The sequence below is a fragment of the Caenorhabditis elegans genome, chromosome V, assembly GCF_000002985.6.
Source record: "Caenorhabditis elegans chromosome V".
Classification (NCBI taxonomy): domain Eukaryota; kingdom Metazoa; phylum Nematoda; class Chromadorea; order Rhabditida; family Rhabditidae; genus Caenorhabditis; species Caenorhabditis elegans.
In genome coordinates, this window is record NC_003283.11 from 19,150,445 (window position 1) to 19,167,896 (window position 17,452).

Here is a 17,452-nt window from a genome sequence, read left to right on the forward strand (position 1 = left end):
AACATGGTGCATCGATTAAAAAAAAGATTTTCACCAAAAATTGGTAGATCAAACAGCCGCCATTTGCCGGGAAGAGGAAAATTGCAAAATTGTTTAATAACATGGTGCATCAACCCCAAAAATTTGCCAAAATTGTTTAAACTTTATACTTTTAGCTGCTAAATGGCGTTTTTTCTTTTGTATAAACTTGTGAAAACAGCGGCGGACACCTGCCGGGTTGAAATAAATTACTAAATATTTTGGAATAAATACTCAAAAAATTTTCAACTTTCACATAATTTTCCTAATTGCTTAGAAAAAGCAGCCGACACCTTCCGGGTCTAATAAAAACTTAAAAAAACCAAACAAAACTAAAGAAAACGTCATTTCTCGTGATAATAATCTTGAGACTCTCCCCGCCCTTCTCATCAATTACATTTTAACCCTTTCTTTTTGAAGAGTCGGCATCTTCAAACAATTGTGAGACATAATTATTACCAATATTTTTCTTTTCTAAAGTTTTGAGAAAAAAAAGGAAAATTGATTGAAGAAATTCAAAGTAACCAGAATTTTTCGATTAGTACAGGTTTTTAATTTGAAAATTTAAAAATTTTAAGAAAAGAACAAAAATATGAAAAATGAAAATTTTACACTCACCATGATGCCCCATGATTTCTAGTTGTCATATTTTGGCTAGTTTTAAGCTTGTCTGATAGTTTTTCCTAGAATTTTTTTCCTAGAATTTTGAAATTTATTCTCGATACACCATATTTTTTGTAAAATCGCGTGTATCTTTAGATATATCAAAAAATTTTCAACTGGCAATATCTTTTTTTCAAATTCTGACCAATTTTTGCACATTTTTCTGTGATTTATGTACAAAAATCGGGAAAAATTGATGTTTTAGAAATATTAAAATTTTTCAAAAAAATTTGAAATTTCCGAAAAAAATTTTTTTTTTCCAGTTTTGCTAAATTTTTTTCACCCTCAATTTTTATTAATACCTGAAAAATTTTGCTAGTTTTTAGAGTTTTATTGATTTTTTTTTTCAAATTTTCAGATATTCAATGCCTTTTTTTATTTAATTTTATAAAAGTTTGTATTATAGTTGTACATTTTTTGTAAAAATAAAAAATAATATGGGTCATAATGAGCGTCGATGCACCATGTTTATACGATCCATACACTATGTATTTTACTGTCGATGTTTTAAAAGTGAAGTACCGAAAAGCTTTTTTGGACCCAAAATGTTCAAAAACTACCGAATTTCGCAATGAGACGTTCTGAAAATTTCTCAAAAAAAAAGTTCTGGCGGTTCAAAATTCTGGAAAAAAACGGCATATTTTTAGCTAAAATCAAAAATTTTGGAAACTTTTTAGTGTCGATACCAGGGGTGTGCGGCAAATCTCAAAATTTGCGGCAAATCTCAAAATTTGCGGCAAATCTCAAAATTTGCCGAGCTCGGCGAATTCGGCAATTGTACTTTTTTGAAATTTGCCGTGCTCGGCAAATTCGGCAAATTCGGCAAATTTGCCGCACACCCCTGGTCGCAACCGATTTTTCCAGAAAATTTCCAGAGAATTTTGAACCACCATAACTTTTTTTTGAGAAATTTTCAGAACGTCTCATTGCGAAATTCGATAGTTTTTGAACATTTTGGGTCTAAAAAAGCAGTCTCAAATTTCGGTACTCCAGCATTAAAACATGGTGCATCGACTGAAAAATCTTATAATATCTTGGCCCATTTTTAAGTTTTCACAGTCTTATTTTAACTTTTTAATAAATTTGTTACACATATATGAAAGCTAAAAAACAGTTTATCACTGTTTAACATAAAATTAACAACTTGAAAAAATTAAAGTGACGTCACACATAGGTAGTTATCATCTCTCTCTTGCCCGATTTTTTGGATTTTCTTAGTGTTGAAGTTGACCTTGAACTTGTCGGCTGCTGATGTTTGATAAAATGGAGTTTTTTTTTCATCTTGTTGTACAAGTTGATGCATTCATCATGGTGCATTTTGGATTTCTGGCAAGAAAATAAAATTAAGAAAAGGTAGAAGCTGAAAAAGATGCCTTGAAAACTGTGAAATATTGCTCTGCTTTATACTTTATGGTTTTTTGATAAGAAAAATGTTCTAGAGATGATGAAACCTAGTTTTTGAGAAATTGATAATTTTTCTGTCGGCGAAATAGTCTTCTGATACAAAATCTAAGAAATTGAAATTTCCAGACCACCAGTTTTGTTATTTTTTCGCCGAAAAAGGCTTACATCATCTGTAGAAGGTTCTATTTTTTTATCAGTACCTGGAAAATTATATAAAAACGAAAACTTCCAAATGTAGCTGATAAAAATGAGTGGTCAAAACTCCAAAAAAAAAACTTACAGAGATTGCTTCAAATTATCACAAATTACCTAAAGTCATCACACAAAAAATTTCAGACCTTTAGGACCACCAGGAGCAAAGTTATGGCTTCTCGAAATGTTGTCATGCGTCGCGTGTCGCGTCGCGGTCGGCTACAAAACTTCAAACCTCTGTAACTCAGCTCAAACTAGTCGTAGAGTGCTGAAATTTTTTGAGTCGTATTCTAGTAAAATTTATGATATGTTGACGCAGTTTCAGAACGTTACAGAGCAAGTTACTTGAGACGCGGCGCGTGTCGCGTCGCGGTCGGCTACAAAACTTCAAACCTCTGTAACTTTGCTCAAACAAATCGTAGAGTCTTGAAATTTTTGGGGTCGCACCAGGGAATAAGTGTAAGTCTGTGTATTTTTTTAAAAAATAATTTGGGGGTGTTGACGCATTTCTCGTGCCTTGGCGCATTTTTGGATACTCACAAAAATGCCTAAAAAGCATTTCTTTAGTGGTTACTATTAATAATAAAAATGGCTAAACCCCAATTACTTGTGCCCCAAACACAATAGGCGTAGGCAGGCAGGCAGGCATGACTTGAAAGCGTCCACCGGGGTGTCCCCTAGGTATTATGTTTCTGCTGCCACCACCCTCCTCAAAGGTAAATACAGGTGTCTCAGTGTTGCCCCGCTATCTATTTGCATACATCGTAACGTTTGTGAGTCATATGCATGTGCAAAAGAGAGCGGAATCTTATCGATTTTTAAATGGTTGACCTGTTTTGACCTGGGATTCCTTGCTTTTTAACTTTTTAAATATGAAATTCGCATTTTCAGATTTTTTCCATTGGAATTTCAAGTTTTCACACAGTTTTGCTTTGAAAAAACCAAAATTTCATTTATTTTTAAACGGGAAAAGTGCACTTTCAGACAATTTTTCACTGGAATTCCGCGTTTTTTAACACTTTTTTTTGATTTTTTAATTCAAAAACTAAATTTTTCGACATTTTTTTTCACTGAAAAGTTCAAAGTTTCACTCCAAATTTGCAAATTTGAAGTCAGTTTTTGAATTGAAAATTTTAAATTTTCGACTATTTCTTATTGAAAATTGTACAAGTCTTAAGTTTTCACATAGATTTTTGCTGGGTTTTTTCGCAAGATTTTCTGTGAACTATGTACAAAAATTGGGAAAAATTAAGGTTTTTGAAATATTAAAATTTTTCAAAAAATTTTGAAATTTCCGAAAAAAAATTATTTTTCAATTTTGCCTATTTTTTTGAAATTTTGAACAATTTTGCTAGTTTTCAGAACTCTATTGATTTTTTTTTCAAAGTTTCAGATACCCCATGCCACATCAAAAATACGTGGATGACACCCGTAGGGTGTATTCCCCAGTTCCATCGCCATCATATCATAATGGAAGGAGTATGGTTTCAAGTGATATGTATACATACACTACTGATACTAAGTGAGTTTTTTTTTTTGAAAAAAGAGGAAAAAGCTGAAATCGTCTTTAAAAAAACCAAGAAAATCGGCCGAAATCGAGCAATTTTAAGAAAGTTTGGAAAAAAATGGACAACTTTTTTTTTTGGGAAATTTAGATCTTTCGAACTTTTTTAAAATATTGATTGAACATTTAAGCAGTTGTTTGGCAATATATTCTTTTAATTATTAGCGCTTTTGTTCTGTTAAAATACAAACAAAAATCGATTAAAAAATTTTTTCCCGAAAATCAATTAAAAAAATTTTTTCAAAAATTATTCACATTTATATTTGTTAGTACCGTCTTGAGCTCCCAATTCCAAAAATATATGTTTTATCAATTTTACTCAAAAACTAACCGAGTTATGACCACTTTTACGACGGCGGAGGAGAGAGAAGAGGCGCAGACCGCGAGAGTGTCTCGTTTCTCTGCGCTCTCTCGTTGTCGAAATTTCAAAGTTATCGGAAATAGGTCATGTGTATATTTAAAAAAGACCGGGAAAACATGCAAAATTCGAATTTTACGTTTTTGAAATTCTCAGGGATCATATAAAAAATATTTTTTGAACAATTTGAAAATTTGGAAAAATTTTTTTTTTTTTCAAAAATTGTGAAAATTAATTAAATCCTCCAAAACTTTCAGTGTTACCGATTCCGAGTATGCTAACCGTGCTGGATGTGGAGTTTGGGCAAAATATGGGATTTTCACTGCAAACATCGTATTTTTAATAGTTGGAGGGTTGCTTCTTGCCATGGGAGTTTGGCTCAGGACGGACAGTCGATTCAGAAATTTTATTAGTGAACGGTAAGGTTTTCGGAGTGTAAACCATTTGTAAAATCAAAAAAAAAAGTTATTAAAAAATTTTGAATCTTAAAGTTTCAAAAAAAAAATTCTAAAAAAAAATTTCTAAAAAATTTCTAAAAATTTTTTTTTCTCAAATTTTAAGAATTTTTTTTTAAATATTAGAATTTTTATTTCAGATACCGCCAAGCCGTTCAAGAAGCCTTTTGGGAGGCGCCTACGCTATTCGCCTTCTCCTATATTATTATAGTTTTGGGAGCAGTTATGATGGTTGTTGCAATGTTAGGTGGGAAATTTTACAAAAAATTTGTAAAAATTGATTGTAAAAACAATAGAAAAATGGAAGAAAACACAAAAAAAATTAATTTTTAAAAATTCGGAGGAAATTGTAATTCCCGCTAAAACATTTTCTGAAAAAATTTTTCAAAATTTTTTTAGGTTGCTGTGGAATAACCGGAAGATCTCGTCCATTCCTTATTATCTACTCCATGGTAGTTTTTCTATTGCTGGTGGCGACATTAAGCTGTGGTATATATCTTTTGTACAAAAAGGACGGGGTAAGTTTTGTTTTAGTACTGTTAGATTAGGCAAAAATTTGGTCAAACTTATAAAATTTTTTTGTCAAAATTGCAAAAATTCGGTCAAAGTTACAAAAAAAATAAGTTCAAAAGTACAAAAAAAATAGGGCAAACTTATGAACAATTAGGTCAAAATTATTTTTTAAAAATTTGGTCAAAAGTACAAAAAATTAGGTCAAAAGTACACAAAATAAGGGCAAACTATGAACAATTAGGTCAAAATTATTTTTTTTTAATTTGGTCAAAAGTACAAAAAATTAAATCACAGTTGCTAAAAATTAGGTTAAAATTATAAAAAATTAGGCTGAAGTTACAAAAAAGTAGGTCAAAACTGTAAAAATTAGGCCAAAGTTACAACAAAATTAGGTCAAAGTTACAGAAAAAAAGTACAAAAAATAAGGTTAAAGTTACAAAAAATAAGGTTAAAGTTATAAAAAATTAGATCAAAATTATAAAAAACTTAAGTCAAAAGTACAAAAAATTAGGTTAAAGTTACAAAAAAATAAGTTCAAAAATACAAAAAAAATTAGGTCAAAAGTACAAAAAATTAGATTACAGTTGCTAAAAATTAGGTTAAAATTATAAAAAATTAGGTTGAAGTTACAAAAAAGTAGGTCAAAACTGTAAAAATTAGGCCAAAGTTACAACAAAATTAGGTCAAAGTTACAGAAAAAAGCACAAAAAATTAGGTCAAAGTTACAAAAAATAAGGTTAAAGTTATGAAAAATTAAGTTAAAGTTATAAAAAATTAGATCAAAATTATAAAAAACTTAAGTCAAAAGTACAAAAAATTAGGTTAAAGTTACAAAAAAATAAGTTCAAAAGTACAAAAAATTGCGTCAAAATTATAAATAAATACCAAAATTGTGCTGAAAATTTATACTTTATATGCGTATTTTATACACTACAAACTACAATTTCTTGCAGCTCGACGTGGAATTATCCGACGCCTTAAACTACATGGTTCAGCACTACTATCAGGGTCCTGGAGTTGTTCAGGAGTCTCTGGACCACTTGCAAACCGCTTTTAGGTGTTGTGGTAGGTGAAATTCAAATTTTCAGAGAAAAATGGTTTGGCGGAAATTTAAATTTTCTAAAAAAAATTGGCAAAAATTTTGGCGGGAATTTTTAAAAAATAGGTCAAAATGATCGAAATTATGCAAATTTTCAGGAAACGCCGGTTGCTCCGATTTCCGAGTTTTTCGACAGGATATTCCCAGATCCTGTGATATACGTTGTGATGGATGCCATTTTCGGTAAATTTTTTGGTTTCTTAAATTTTTCAAAAAAGTATATATATTTCCAGAATAATGATAGCTCTTCGAATTGGCTTCTCGGTCACCTTAATTGTATTTTCTGCTGTTGTATTGTGCCAAGTACTCACTATTTGCTTTGCGTTGTATTTTGTATTTATGAGGGAGAAGGAAGTTAAAATTGTAAGTTTTTTTTAGGAAAAAATATTTTGAAATTTTTTTTTGAAATTTTTTTCTTCTAATGTTCTATTAAATTTTACTTGGCTCAGGGTAGTCCTACGCAAAAATGAATTAAAATTTCAAATTTCTCGTTAAATTTTGAGTCTGAAACACTATAAACACCATTTTTTGAAAATTTGGTCCGAATGGCTCAGTGGGATTTTCGTCGGCTTCCAATCACAAGACCGGGGTTCGAGTCCGCACTGTGGTCGAAATTTTTTTTGTTTATTTTAAATTTTTAAACTCCAAAATTCTTAAGTTGAAACCTAAAAATATGAGTTTTCAGAAAAAAATTTTGGAAAAAAATTTTTGCAACAATTTCAAAACCTTTTATTTCATTCAATTTTCAACATTTTTCTCCCAATTTTTTTTCAAAATTCTTCAAAACTAATTTCAGATCTACGTAGAACCTCCACATCGCCGTCATAGTCACCGATTAACACGGGATACCCTCCGCGACCATGACCTTCCATTTCAACTGCAACCGAAAAAACCAAGGAGATATGCTTCCAAGGAGAGATATTAGATTTTTTTTGGCAAAAAATTTATTTGTATATTTTATTAAAAATTTTATTGAAATAAACGGGTTTAACTTATTCGCATATAAAACACATTTTTTTTACAAAATTAAACAAAATTAAAAACAAATTATTTTTGCTGATCCTGATGTTGCTGCTGTTGTGGTTGGTCAGATTTGTCTGAAAGTAATTAAATTCCCAGATATCTGAAAAACTATAGAATATTTTGAGAAATGGATTTAAAAATCTTAATCAGCGCAAAATTTCACATCTATATGACACCCCTTTAGCAGAAATCGACGGTGAAAATTGTTCGGGCGTCTCATTTGGCTCATAACTTGGTTCAGGATAGTCCTACACAAAAATAAATAATTTTTTCAGGCTTCTCGCTAAAATTTAAGTCTGAAACACTATAAACACCATTTTTCAAAAATTTCGTCCGAATGGCTCAGTGGGATTTTCGCCGCCTTTCAATCACAAGACCAGGGTTCGAGTCCGCACTGTGGTCGAAATTTTTTCTGCCGTTTTTTGAACGATTTTAGGGCATTTTAGAGATGGAGAGTCTGATTTTTTACATTTTAAAGTTGTCACACGTTTAGAAAATGCCGAAATTTTAGTTTCAAAAACAAAATATTTTTGAAATTTGAAAATTTACCATAAATATATTTCAAAATTTGGAAAATAACATGTAGAAATTTTTAGAAATGCTAAATCTTTTTGTTTTCACTATTTTTACCTGTAGCTCCCTGTGAGCTCTTCCAGTTCTGCACACGATGCCCCCTACCGGCTCCGATCATGTTGGAGCCAGGGATGTGCTCTGGAGCATTAGATTTTGGAGCATTTTCCGGTGTTTTTGAGCTGAAAAAGTGAATTTTTGAGAAAAATTGTTAAAAACCGAAAAATTAAAAAATTTCGAAAAAAAAAATTTTTTGAAATTTTTTTTTCGAATTTTTTTCGAATTTTTTGGTAGATTTTTTTTCTGTAAATTGCTAAAAAAATATTTTCAATGAAATATTCCTAAAAATAGGTTTAAAAAATCAATAAAAACTCACTCCATTTCTGCCGAGACGCCGGAAAAGAGAACTGAGAGAGTTGTGATAAGAACGAGAAGAAAAGTGAAAAATTTCATCAGTTTTGAAGTTTAAAAGGTTGAATGATAACAATGATAAGCGCCAGTTTATATATTACTCATTTTTGGTGACGTGGCAATGTTTATTTTTCGTGTTTTTGTGGGGTTCTGGCCGTCAAATAAACATTTGCGGTGGGGCGCGCTTGCACTGGGTAGGAGAGGCGCAGAGAGAGGTAATGATAAGAAAGTATATGAAATGAGAAGTATGTGTATAAAAATTATGCTTTAGCGATAACATTTTCATTTGAATTTTTTTTTTGGAAAAAAAAATCGCGGATTTGAGCTCAAATGGCTGAGCTCAATGGGCTTATAACTTGGCTCAGCATAGTCCCACACAAAAATAAACAAAATTTTCAGATTTCTCGCAAAATTTCAAGCGTGAAACACTATAGACACCATTTTTTGAAAATTTTGTGTAAATGGCGCAGCGCAATTTTCGCCGGCTCCCGAACACAACACTGGGGTTCGAGTCCGCGCTGTGGTCGGAAATTTTTTATTTTTGTTTTTTATTGGTTCCTGGGTATTTTAGACACGTAGAATCTGATTTTTGGCATTGTGAAGTTTAGAAATTATCAGAAAATGTCGAAAATTAAGTTTCAAAAATTTTAGTTTGAAAATTTAGAAATTAGCTTAAAATTTAAAAAGTGTTTTATTTCTCTACAGAATATTTTTTTTTTTTTAAATAAATTTTCGAAAAATTTTAGTTTTTGTCCAAATAGCGCAGTGCGATTTTCGTCGGCTTCCAAGCAAAAGACCGGTGGTTCGAGTCCCCACTGTGGTCCAAATATTTATTTTTTTGGATTTAAAGCACGTTCTAGGGTAATTGAAACACCATGTTTTCAAATTTCACCCTTAAAATTTTTGAAAAATGCCTTAAACTCTGTAAAAAACCAACAATTTCCAAACATCTTCCCCTTACTCCCCGGTGCCACCACAATTGCTCCTCCAGGCATCTATCAGGTTGGTCCCAAGAGACATTCCGGCCAACTTTTTGAGTGGTGCTCTTTGTGCATAAGTATGTATATATGCGTGTGTGTGTGTAAAAAGATCGTGATGATTCTGTCAAACGAGCTGTCATCTGGAGGAATGGACAATAGGCAAGGAGAGTTTTGAGAGCATATTCTTCCTGAAGAAAAGAAAAAATACTAGAAAATTGTGGTTTTTGTTCAAGTTGTTTCTTAAATTTTGAGTTTAAAGCAATTTTTGAAAAATTTTGTCCAAACGGCGCAGTGGGATTTTCGAAGGCTTCCGATCAAACGACCCGGGTTCGAGTCCGCACTGTGGCAACAATTTTTTTTCTTGATGTTCAATTCTCCAGAATTCAATTTTCAAGTTTAAGAGCTCTAAAAGTTCATGAAAATTAAAAATTTTGTCCGAATGGCGCAGTGGGATTTTCGAAAGCTTCCAATCACCAGATCGGGGTTCGAGTCCGCACCGTGGTCGAACTTTTTTCTTAGATGTAAAATAATAGTTGTCTATCAAAAAAAGTGTTTACCTCCACTTTTTGCGCAAATTGCAATTTTCGGATTTCAATTATCTTCTTTTTTTTTGTTGGGTGTTTCGAATTTGTCTTCTCTCCTTTTCTTATTTTTTCTGCTTGTTTTCATTCAGAAAGTGGACATTTTGAAATTAAAACGTGCAGAAAATTGAAAATTTCACAAAAACCTGATAGTTTTAAGCAATTTTAAAGCTTTTTCCAAATGACGCAGTTGGAATTTCGCCGGTTTCCAATCAAGAGACCGGGGTTCGAGTCCGCACTCTGGTCGAAAAAATTTTTTGAGTTTTTTTTAATGTTTTGGGTAATTCCAACGTTTTACAATTGATTTTTATACTCTAAAAATCTAAAAATTACGTAAAAATTTGAAAACTTGCAAGAAATGACCCCCTCCATATGTCCATCAATACATCATAAGTGGGTGACGGGCTCGCGGTGGATTAACGTGTTTTTTGTGCTCAACCTCACACTATTACTATAAACCCTTTGGTTTCGTTATTTCTTAGTTTTCCTGTTGAAAATTTGAAAGGAATTTTACATTTCCTGTTTATTTAGATAGAGTTTTTGAATAAATAATTAATTCTTTCTGTGTCGTCAATACGACAAAAGTCCCAGAACATTCTAAGTTTCTATCAAATTTAAAATTTTCCAGCTAAATTTGAAAAAAAGTGGCCGTTTTTTTTAATTTTGGTCCGAATGGCTCAGTGGGATTTTCGCCGGCTTCCAATCACAAGACCGGGGTTCGAGCCCCCGTGGGGTCGAATTTTTTTCTTGCGTTTTTTGAATTTCAAAATGTTTAACTTGACACCTAAAATTATGATTTTTCAGAAAAAAAAAGTTTTCCAGATTTTTTTTCGAAATTAAAAAAACAATTGCGAATTTTTCAAATAACTTGGCTCAGGATAGTCCTACACAAAAATAAATAAATTTTTCCGCATTCCCGCTAAATTTTGAGCATAAAACACTATAAACACCATTTTTTGAAAATTTGGTCCGAATGGCTCAGTGGGATTTTCGCCGGCTTCCAATCACAAGGCCGGGGTTCGAGTCCGCGCAGTGGCATTAATTTTTCCTGATGTTTTAAAACGTTTTCGGGCATGATTAAAAGGTTCTGAATTTGGATTCTAGCGTTTCAGTCCTTCAAATTCAGAAAAACTGGTCGGAAATTTGGTTTCGTAGTTTTTTTTCCAAAAAGTTGAAAACCCTGATGAAAATTGGAAAATTTCAAGTTTAAAATTAAAAATTTTTCCGTAAAACTCTTTCCTATTAGTTTCCAGCAACTTTGAGAATTTTTCAAAAATTTATTACAAATGGCGCAGTGGGATTTTCGCCGACTTCCAATCACAAGACCGGGGTTCGAGACCGCACTGTGGTTAAATTTTTTAAATAAATTTTTTAACGTTTTTGGACGTAATCAAAGTGTTCTAAACCTGAATTTACAAGTTTCAGGGCTCAAAAATCACTGAACCCGGTAGAGAAATCTGGTTTCAAAGTTTTTAATCGAAAAATTGAAAACCCTTATGAAAATTGGAAAATTTCAAGTTTAAAATTAAAAAATTTTCCGTAAAACTCTTACCTATCAGTTTCCAGCAACTTTGAGAATTTTTCAAAAATTTATTACAAATGGCGCAGTGGGATTTTCGCCGACCACCAATCACAAGACCGTGGTTGAATTTTTTTTTTGAACGATTTTAGAGTAATTCCAAAATTTTTAATCCAATTTTCTTACTTTCAAGTTCTGAAACTTTTTGGAAAATTGAGAAATTTCATTTTTTTTCCTGGAAACTATTGTTCTTCGTATTTTTCAAAACGCGATCCTAACCTACCAAAACCCTCGAATTCGGCACCAACACAGGAAATAATTATTCACCTGTGCGGATACTCATATATCTTTGTAGAATTTCCTATATAGCGATCATTTCACACTCAATTTCACCATAATTGGAGTGGGACCCTGAGATTTTCGCGAAATTTTCAGTATTTTATTCCGAATTTTTGGTTTTTATGCCTATATTTTTTTTTTGTTTTGCTCCAAAAATTTTGAAAAGTGCGAAATCCCAAATTTCATGAATATTTTATGAAAATCTGCACTCCAAGTTTCCATTCTTTTTCGATTTTTTTTTTGTTTCAATTTTTCGGTGGTCCCAGGGTTCTATTGTGTTGGAAAAATTAAAAATTCGCATTATATTCTGGGAAACTTTTTGTTTTGTTTTTTTTTTTTGATTTCATTGAAGCCCAAAAATTTCAAAATTCTGGACTTTTCCCACGCTTTTCCCGAATTTTTTCTTTCTCGCTTATCATGTTATACCTCGTTTTCACACGTTTTGTATAATTTATAACATATTTTGGTGCGAGTCTAGCCTAATATTACGACCCCTTAAAAATCAATAACTTTGAAGTAAAAATTAAAAAAAATTATTTTTAATTATTAAAATTTAATGTTAAAATTTTAATTTTAAATCTAGAGCTTTAAATTCAACATTTTTTTTAAATTCTGATTTGAAGTACAATCATGGCATATTTCTGTTAGAATTTTTAAAGGAAAATTTGAAAAAAAAATCGTTTTTTTTTTGAAATTTTCTTGATGATTTTTACTTAAAATTTACTAAAATAATATTTTAATTATTAAATAATATTTTTAAAATAATATTAATATTTTTGAAATTGCGTCATCTTCAAATTCAGCACAATTTTCCGGTCATTTTAAGTATTATCATGACATATTTCTGATTACTTTGAAATTTCGAAAAAAAAATATTTTTTTGTGGTGGGACTCCTCGCAATTTTACAAAATTTTTAGAAAAGAAAGAACGAAGCCGTGGCTCTAATAGACAAAAATTGTTGGGATTTTGGAAAAAACATCAAAAAATTGTTTCCCAATTTTTTTTTTCTAATTTTCATTTTTTTTTAATTCTTCAAAATTTTTACACTCACTATTTTTTATTATTCAAACTAAGTTCCAGCAACTCCCCAAAACAATGGCTGGTCTCTACCTGCCATTAACCAATTTGATACTGGCGGCAAACCATCTGAGCGTCAATTTAACCTTAGAAGGTTAGTTTATTTGAATTTTTTTCAAAAATAAATTAAAATTGGTAAGTAAGCAAAAACTACAATTATATATATATAAATAAAAACTTCACTAATTCATAAAACGGTAAGTTGAATGTGTTTTGGAGGTTTTTTTTGTTGATAAAACTTCAAAAACTATGTGGTTAAGGTAAAAAAGGTATTATTTAAATTGAAAAAAATTGGTTATAAAAAATAATTTTTTACTGATGTAGTGCTGAAGCTCTTACATGGTTTCAGATGCTCCCAGCACAAAACTTTGTCAAAATTCGATTATAGTGACTATTTTTTAAATTTGACAACTCAAAATACTCATAGCTCCATTCTTAAAACTAAAATTTATTTTGATTAGCTCGACATCCAAAAATGCTCACTGAGCTAAACAAACATTTGGAACAAGTTACCTTGCTCTAAATGCTTTTAGCTTTAAAATTTCCAAAATTTTCAATTTTGACACCCAAAATTGCTCATTTAGCTCCAACTTCTCATAAACCTGAATCTATAAAAAATTTGCCTAAATTTCTAGATTTTGAGTAAGTCCTCCTCCTCCAAAAAGTGTTCACAAATGTTTCCTTCTTTAGATAACTGGGGGGAAGGGGCGAGTGAATGATGTTCTCCCATGGGGCACTGTGACGATCATTCACACACCCATTATGGGGGAAGAATAGAGAGATATGCATACATACATACACATATTTTCTTGCGCTGAATTGGTAGACACTACTAGTGCTAGATTTTTTGAAACTTTGGAAAATTCTAGTTTCTCTGAATTTTTGAAATTAGAAATAATTTATTTTTATATTTATTCAGTAATTTAAAAAGTGAACTTAAAAAAAAAATTTGAATAAAAAAAAAAGGTTTTAGGGCTCGAAAATTTTTAAAAGTTTTTTGATGTGATTGTCCAAAAATGGATTGCCAGTGACAATATCTTTCTTTAAATTCCACTACCACAGTAGTAATTTTTAAAAACAAAAGTTGCTCCAACGGCTTTTTTGTTAATTTTTAAAAAATTCCCAGATTTTTCTATTCTGATAAAATTTTATAATTTTTTTCTTCACCAAAGTTTTTATTATTATCTAACACCTAAACCTTGCACAATGAGCACTTTCCAAACCAACTTTACTCTATTCTTTCTTTCTTGAGAAACACCATCTTCTCGAGTTACATTCTCCTCACTAAATCTCTTCCTCTTAATAATAATATCCCTTTGGACTTAGCCGCATAGGCATCACATTTCGGTTTTAAGTGATATGAGAGGGTTTTTGGAATTTTCTTGTGTGTGTTTTTGTTTTTTGTTTTTTAATTTTTAAAAATTTGAAGTAGCTGTAAAACTAAATTTTTTCTAATTCGATGCACCATGTGCACAAATTTGTTTTATTTTGCGCCATTTTTTGAATTTAAAATTTGAAAACTAGCCTAAATTTCGAAAAAAATAACCGCCAAAAAATCAGAAAAAAATTAAATTCGAGTTAAAATTCAAGTTTTACGTTAAATTGGGAAGACTAATATTACTAATTCTAATTTCCAGCCAAAAATTTTCCAAATAAATTTAATGTATATTTCCTGTCTAAATTGAGTAACTTCATGTTATTCATTTTAAACTCATGAAAATATTTTTAAAAAAATTAAATTTTGAAGTATCGGCGGTAAAATTTGAGAAAAAAATTTTTTTGGACCAAAGTACTCCGATTTTTTTTTTACTTTTACATTTCGAATTTTTTTTTCAAGCACTAAATAGTGTCAAAATTTTCTACTTATATCTACTATAGAACGGGACTAACTCAAAAAGCATCAAGCTGAAATCCCAACCTAAATCTCTTACCCACTGATTTCTAAATTCTTCCCAATCCAAATCTCCGTTGTTTTTCGTTTAAGCCTAATGGAAGCAAGGCAGACCAGATTAGTGACCTTTTATTTCAATTTCTACTCAATTTGCACATCAGGATATTGAAATCTGCCGTCCTATTTCCTTTTTCCATATATATTGTTAATTTCCTGTGTTAGTATAGGTATATGGGGTATTTTTGGTAGTTGTTATAACTTTTTTTTTTGACAAAGTAGCATTAAACTATCTTATTATTAATCATGCCATTTTATTATTATTAATCATGCCATTTTGGCTATTTTAAGTTTAATCATACATTATTAAAGCATTTTTAAAAAAAAAATTCGGAAAAAAATTTTCGATTTTTGTCCGAATAGCGCAGTGCGATTTTCGTCGGCTTCCAAGCAAAATACCGGGGGTTCGAGTCCCCACTGTGGTTCAAATATTTCTTTTTTCGGATTTAAAGCACGTTCTAGGGTAATTGAAACACAATGTTTTCAAATTTCACCCTTAAAATTTCAATTTTTTTTGAATATTTTTTTGATGATTTTTGTAATAAAAAATTTCGAAAAAAAATGCAAAAAATTTTTCATGAAATTTTTATTCGAACGTGAAAAAGCGGGAAAATTTTAATTTGAAAACTAGAATTTTAAATTCAGCCCAATTTTCCGGTCAATTTAAGTATAATCATGACATATTTCCGATTACTTTGAAATTTCGAGAGAGCGCAGAGAAACGAGAGACTCTCACTGTCTGCGCTCTGTCCTCTCTCGCCGGGGCGGGGCTTGAAACTACCGTAACTTTTTCCGATTCAATGTGACACTAATGATTTGCACATTTTCTGAATCAGAGTAGTTTAGACAAATATATTTTTGAACAATTTTTTGAATTGAAAAAAAATCACCGTAACTCGGGTATTTTCGTGGTGGGACCTATAAAATGTATATTTTAGAAAACATTTTAAAAAAAGTAGTTTTAGATAAGCATAATTTAGAGAAATTCAAAAAAAAATTTGATTAGAAAAATTCCTGTATTAAAATTCAAAATTTACTTGTTCAAAAACCAATATTTCTTTCCTTTCTATTTTTTCATTTCTCTGCGTCATTTTTCTTTTTTCCTCAAGTTATATATATATATACTTGATATGCAATATGCTTACATGTGCTGACAAAAAAAATTGAAAATTTGCGGGCGGCGCGTATTATGTCAGGAGAAAAATGATTGTTTTGTCGTGTGAAGAAGAGGAAGGAGTTGTGAAAGTAGAAAAATAAATAAAAAAGTTTTAGCTCAAATATACTAAACTTTTGTCTCATAATTTTTGTAGATTAGTCCACTGGGAGATGAATTTTCCTCATATCATCATTACCATTAATCATTCTATGGTAAAATGTCGTCCCTAGCAGCCAAGACACCCAGAAGGTTGGGAATTTCGGGGAAATGTCCGGCAGTTATTGTGAACTAATCTTGTTTACCGTATTGTTGGTAATTGCTAATTGAAAGTTGTAAAAAATTAAGAAATTTAAAACTTCCAGTTTTTCTTTGAAGCACGTTTTTTTTAATGTATCATGCATAATGTTTTTTTATTTATTTGCAAGCTTTCAAAATTTTCAAATTCTTACCTTCAAATTTCAAATTGAGAATACTTTTTTTCCGATAATTTTGAAATTTCGGTAATGAGAATTTGGAAAATTTTCGAAAATTTTTAGTCCGAAACTTTTCTCCCCCAAATCTCTAAAAATTTCTTCACTTTAATATTTTGAAACCATACTTTTTGAATTTAGCATGTTATTGCGGTTAAAACAAGTATCGTTAAAATAAGCATCGATCATCTTGGTTTTCGGGAAAAAATGGAGGAATTGCAAAAAGATTGACACTTGAGACAATGATTTCTGACATAATTGAGATTAAATTTTTTTTTGAAAATTTTGGAAAAAAAAATTTTTTTTTAGAAATTTTTAGAAATTTTTTTTTAAATTTAGAAATTTTTTTTAAAGAGTTTCACAAGTTTATTGTACTAAATCTTACAAGAATTTTAAAAATTTTGAATTTTTGTCAATGGGGATTTTACAGCGATACTAACAGTGTTACGGTAGTGGTTTTTAGCCGCATATATAATAATACCTCTAAAATTCGAAGTTATCAGAAATATGCCATGTTTATACTTAAATTAATCAGAATAACATACTTAACAAAAACTGCACATTAATTTTTCAAAAGTGTGTAAAATTCAATCAAAAATTTTTGGTCAACATTTTTTTTTGGTCGAAAATTTCGGTAAAAAACATTTTTTTTTGTGAAAGTTCCCATTTGGTTTTTATCGGAAATTTTAAAAGTTAAAGATTTTCTCATCAAATTTTCATTGCAAATTCAAAATATACATGTTTGAATTTTTACAAAAAAATTTTAAAAAATCTCGAAAAAAAAATTTTTTCCGAAAATTTCTAAAAATGAGATTTTAAACAATTTACGCTAAAAATAAAAATTATCATATTTTCTCGGTTTAGGTTTAATCATGATATATTTCAGATACTCTTGAAATTTCGAATATGAGAGAGCGCAGAGAAACGAGACACTCTCACTGTCTGCGTCTCTTCTCTCTTTCTTTTCGGCGCGTGTAAAACGTGCCGTAACTCTGTTGGTTTTGTAGTAAGACCCAAAATATGTATATTTTTAAAATATGTATATAATCAGAAAATAAAGGCGGTTCGAATGAGTATAAATTTGGAATATTTTCAAAAAAAAATTTTTTTT

The 17,452-nt window shown here is 30.4% G+C and overlaps 3 protein-coding genes and 3 non-coding genes across 7 annotated transcripts; 3 read left to right on the top strand and 3 right to left on the bottom strand.

Moving 5' to 3' along the window:
* Positions 1 to 1,834: 1,834 nt before the first annotated feature.
* Positions 1,835 to 1,984, bottom strand: Y39B6A.69 (uncharacterized protein; the record flags this gene model as incomplete). The annotated part of the gene is made up of 1 exon (NM_001269914.3): positions 1,835 to 1,984. One exon carries the CDS (start codon positions 1,982 to 1,984, stop codon positions 1,835 to 1,837), a length of 150 nt encoding a protein of 49 aa, NP_001256843.1.
* A 1,677-nt stretch (positions 1,985 to 3,661) lies between these two features.
* tsp-13 (Tetraspanin) lies at positions 3,662 to 7,274 on the top strand. The gene is made up of 8 exons (NM_171602.3): positions 3,662 to 3,799; positions 4,457 to 4,618; positions 4,795 to 4,901; positions 5,054 to 5,172; positions 6,121 to 6,232; positions 6,365 to 6,449; positions 6,500 to 6,629; positions 7,063 to 7,274. Exons 1-8 carry the CDS (start codon positions 3,678 to 3,680, stop codon positions 7,189 to 7,191), a joined length of 966 nt encoding a protein of 321 aa, NP_741692.1. The 5' UTR covers positions 3,662 to 3,677; the 3' UTR covers positions 7,192 to 7,274.
* Positions 4,197 to 4,252, top strand: Y39B6A.73. Its single transcript, NR_070217.1, has one exon. It is a non-coding gene; the product is annotated as an Unclassified non-coding RNA Y39B6A.73 (non-coding RNA).
* Positions 4,197 to 4,252, bottom strand: Y39B6A.72. Its single transcript, NR_070218.1, has one exon. It is a non-coding gene; the product is annotated as an Unclassified non-coding RNA Y39B6A.72 (non-coding RNA).
* Positions 7,215 to 8,433, bottom strand: Y39B6A.5 (the record flags this gene model as incomplete). Of its 2 annotated transcripts, NM_001269915.2 has the most annotated exons (3): positions 7,215 to 7,363; positions 7,920 to 8,041; positions 8,236 to 8,433. In NM_001269915.2, 3 exons carry the CDS (start codon positions 8,310 to 8,312, stop codon positions 7,314 to 7,316), a joined length of 249 nt encoding a protein of 82 aa, NP_001256844.1. The 2 variants fall into 2 exon arrangements, with proteins under 2 accessions (NP_001256844.1, NP_001256845.1); NM_001269916.3 differs by lacking the exon at positions 8,236 to 8,433 and having other exon boundaries at positions 7,314 to 7,363; positions 7,920 to 7,980.
* An 8,965-nt stretch (positions 8,434 to 17,398) lies between these two features.
* Positions 17,399 to 17,452, top strand: Y39B6A.76. Its single transcript, NR_070219.1, has one exon. It is a non-coding gene; the product is annotated as an Unclassified non-coding RNA Y39B6A.76 (non-coding RNA).

Coding starts and splice junctions, on each gene's coding strand:
- tsp-13 (NM_171602.3), top strand. CDS start 3,678: ATGCCACATCAAAAATACGTGGATGACACCCGTAGGGTGTATTCCCCA. Junction 5,173..6,120: donor TTTTGTACAAAAAGGACGGG/GTAAGTTTTGTT, acceptor AATTTCTTGCAG/CTCGACGTGGAATTATCCGA. Junction 6,450..6,499: donor TGTGATGGATGCCATTTTCG/GTAAATTTTTTG, acceptor ATATATTTCCAG/AATAATGATAGCTCTTCGAA.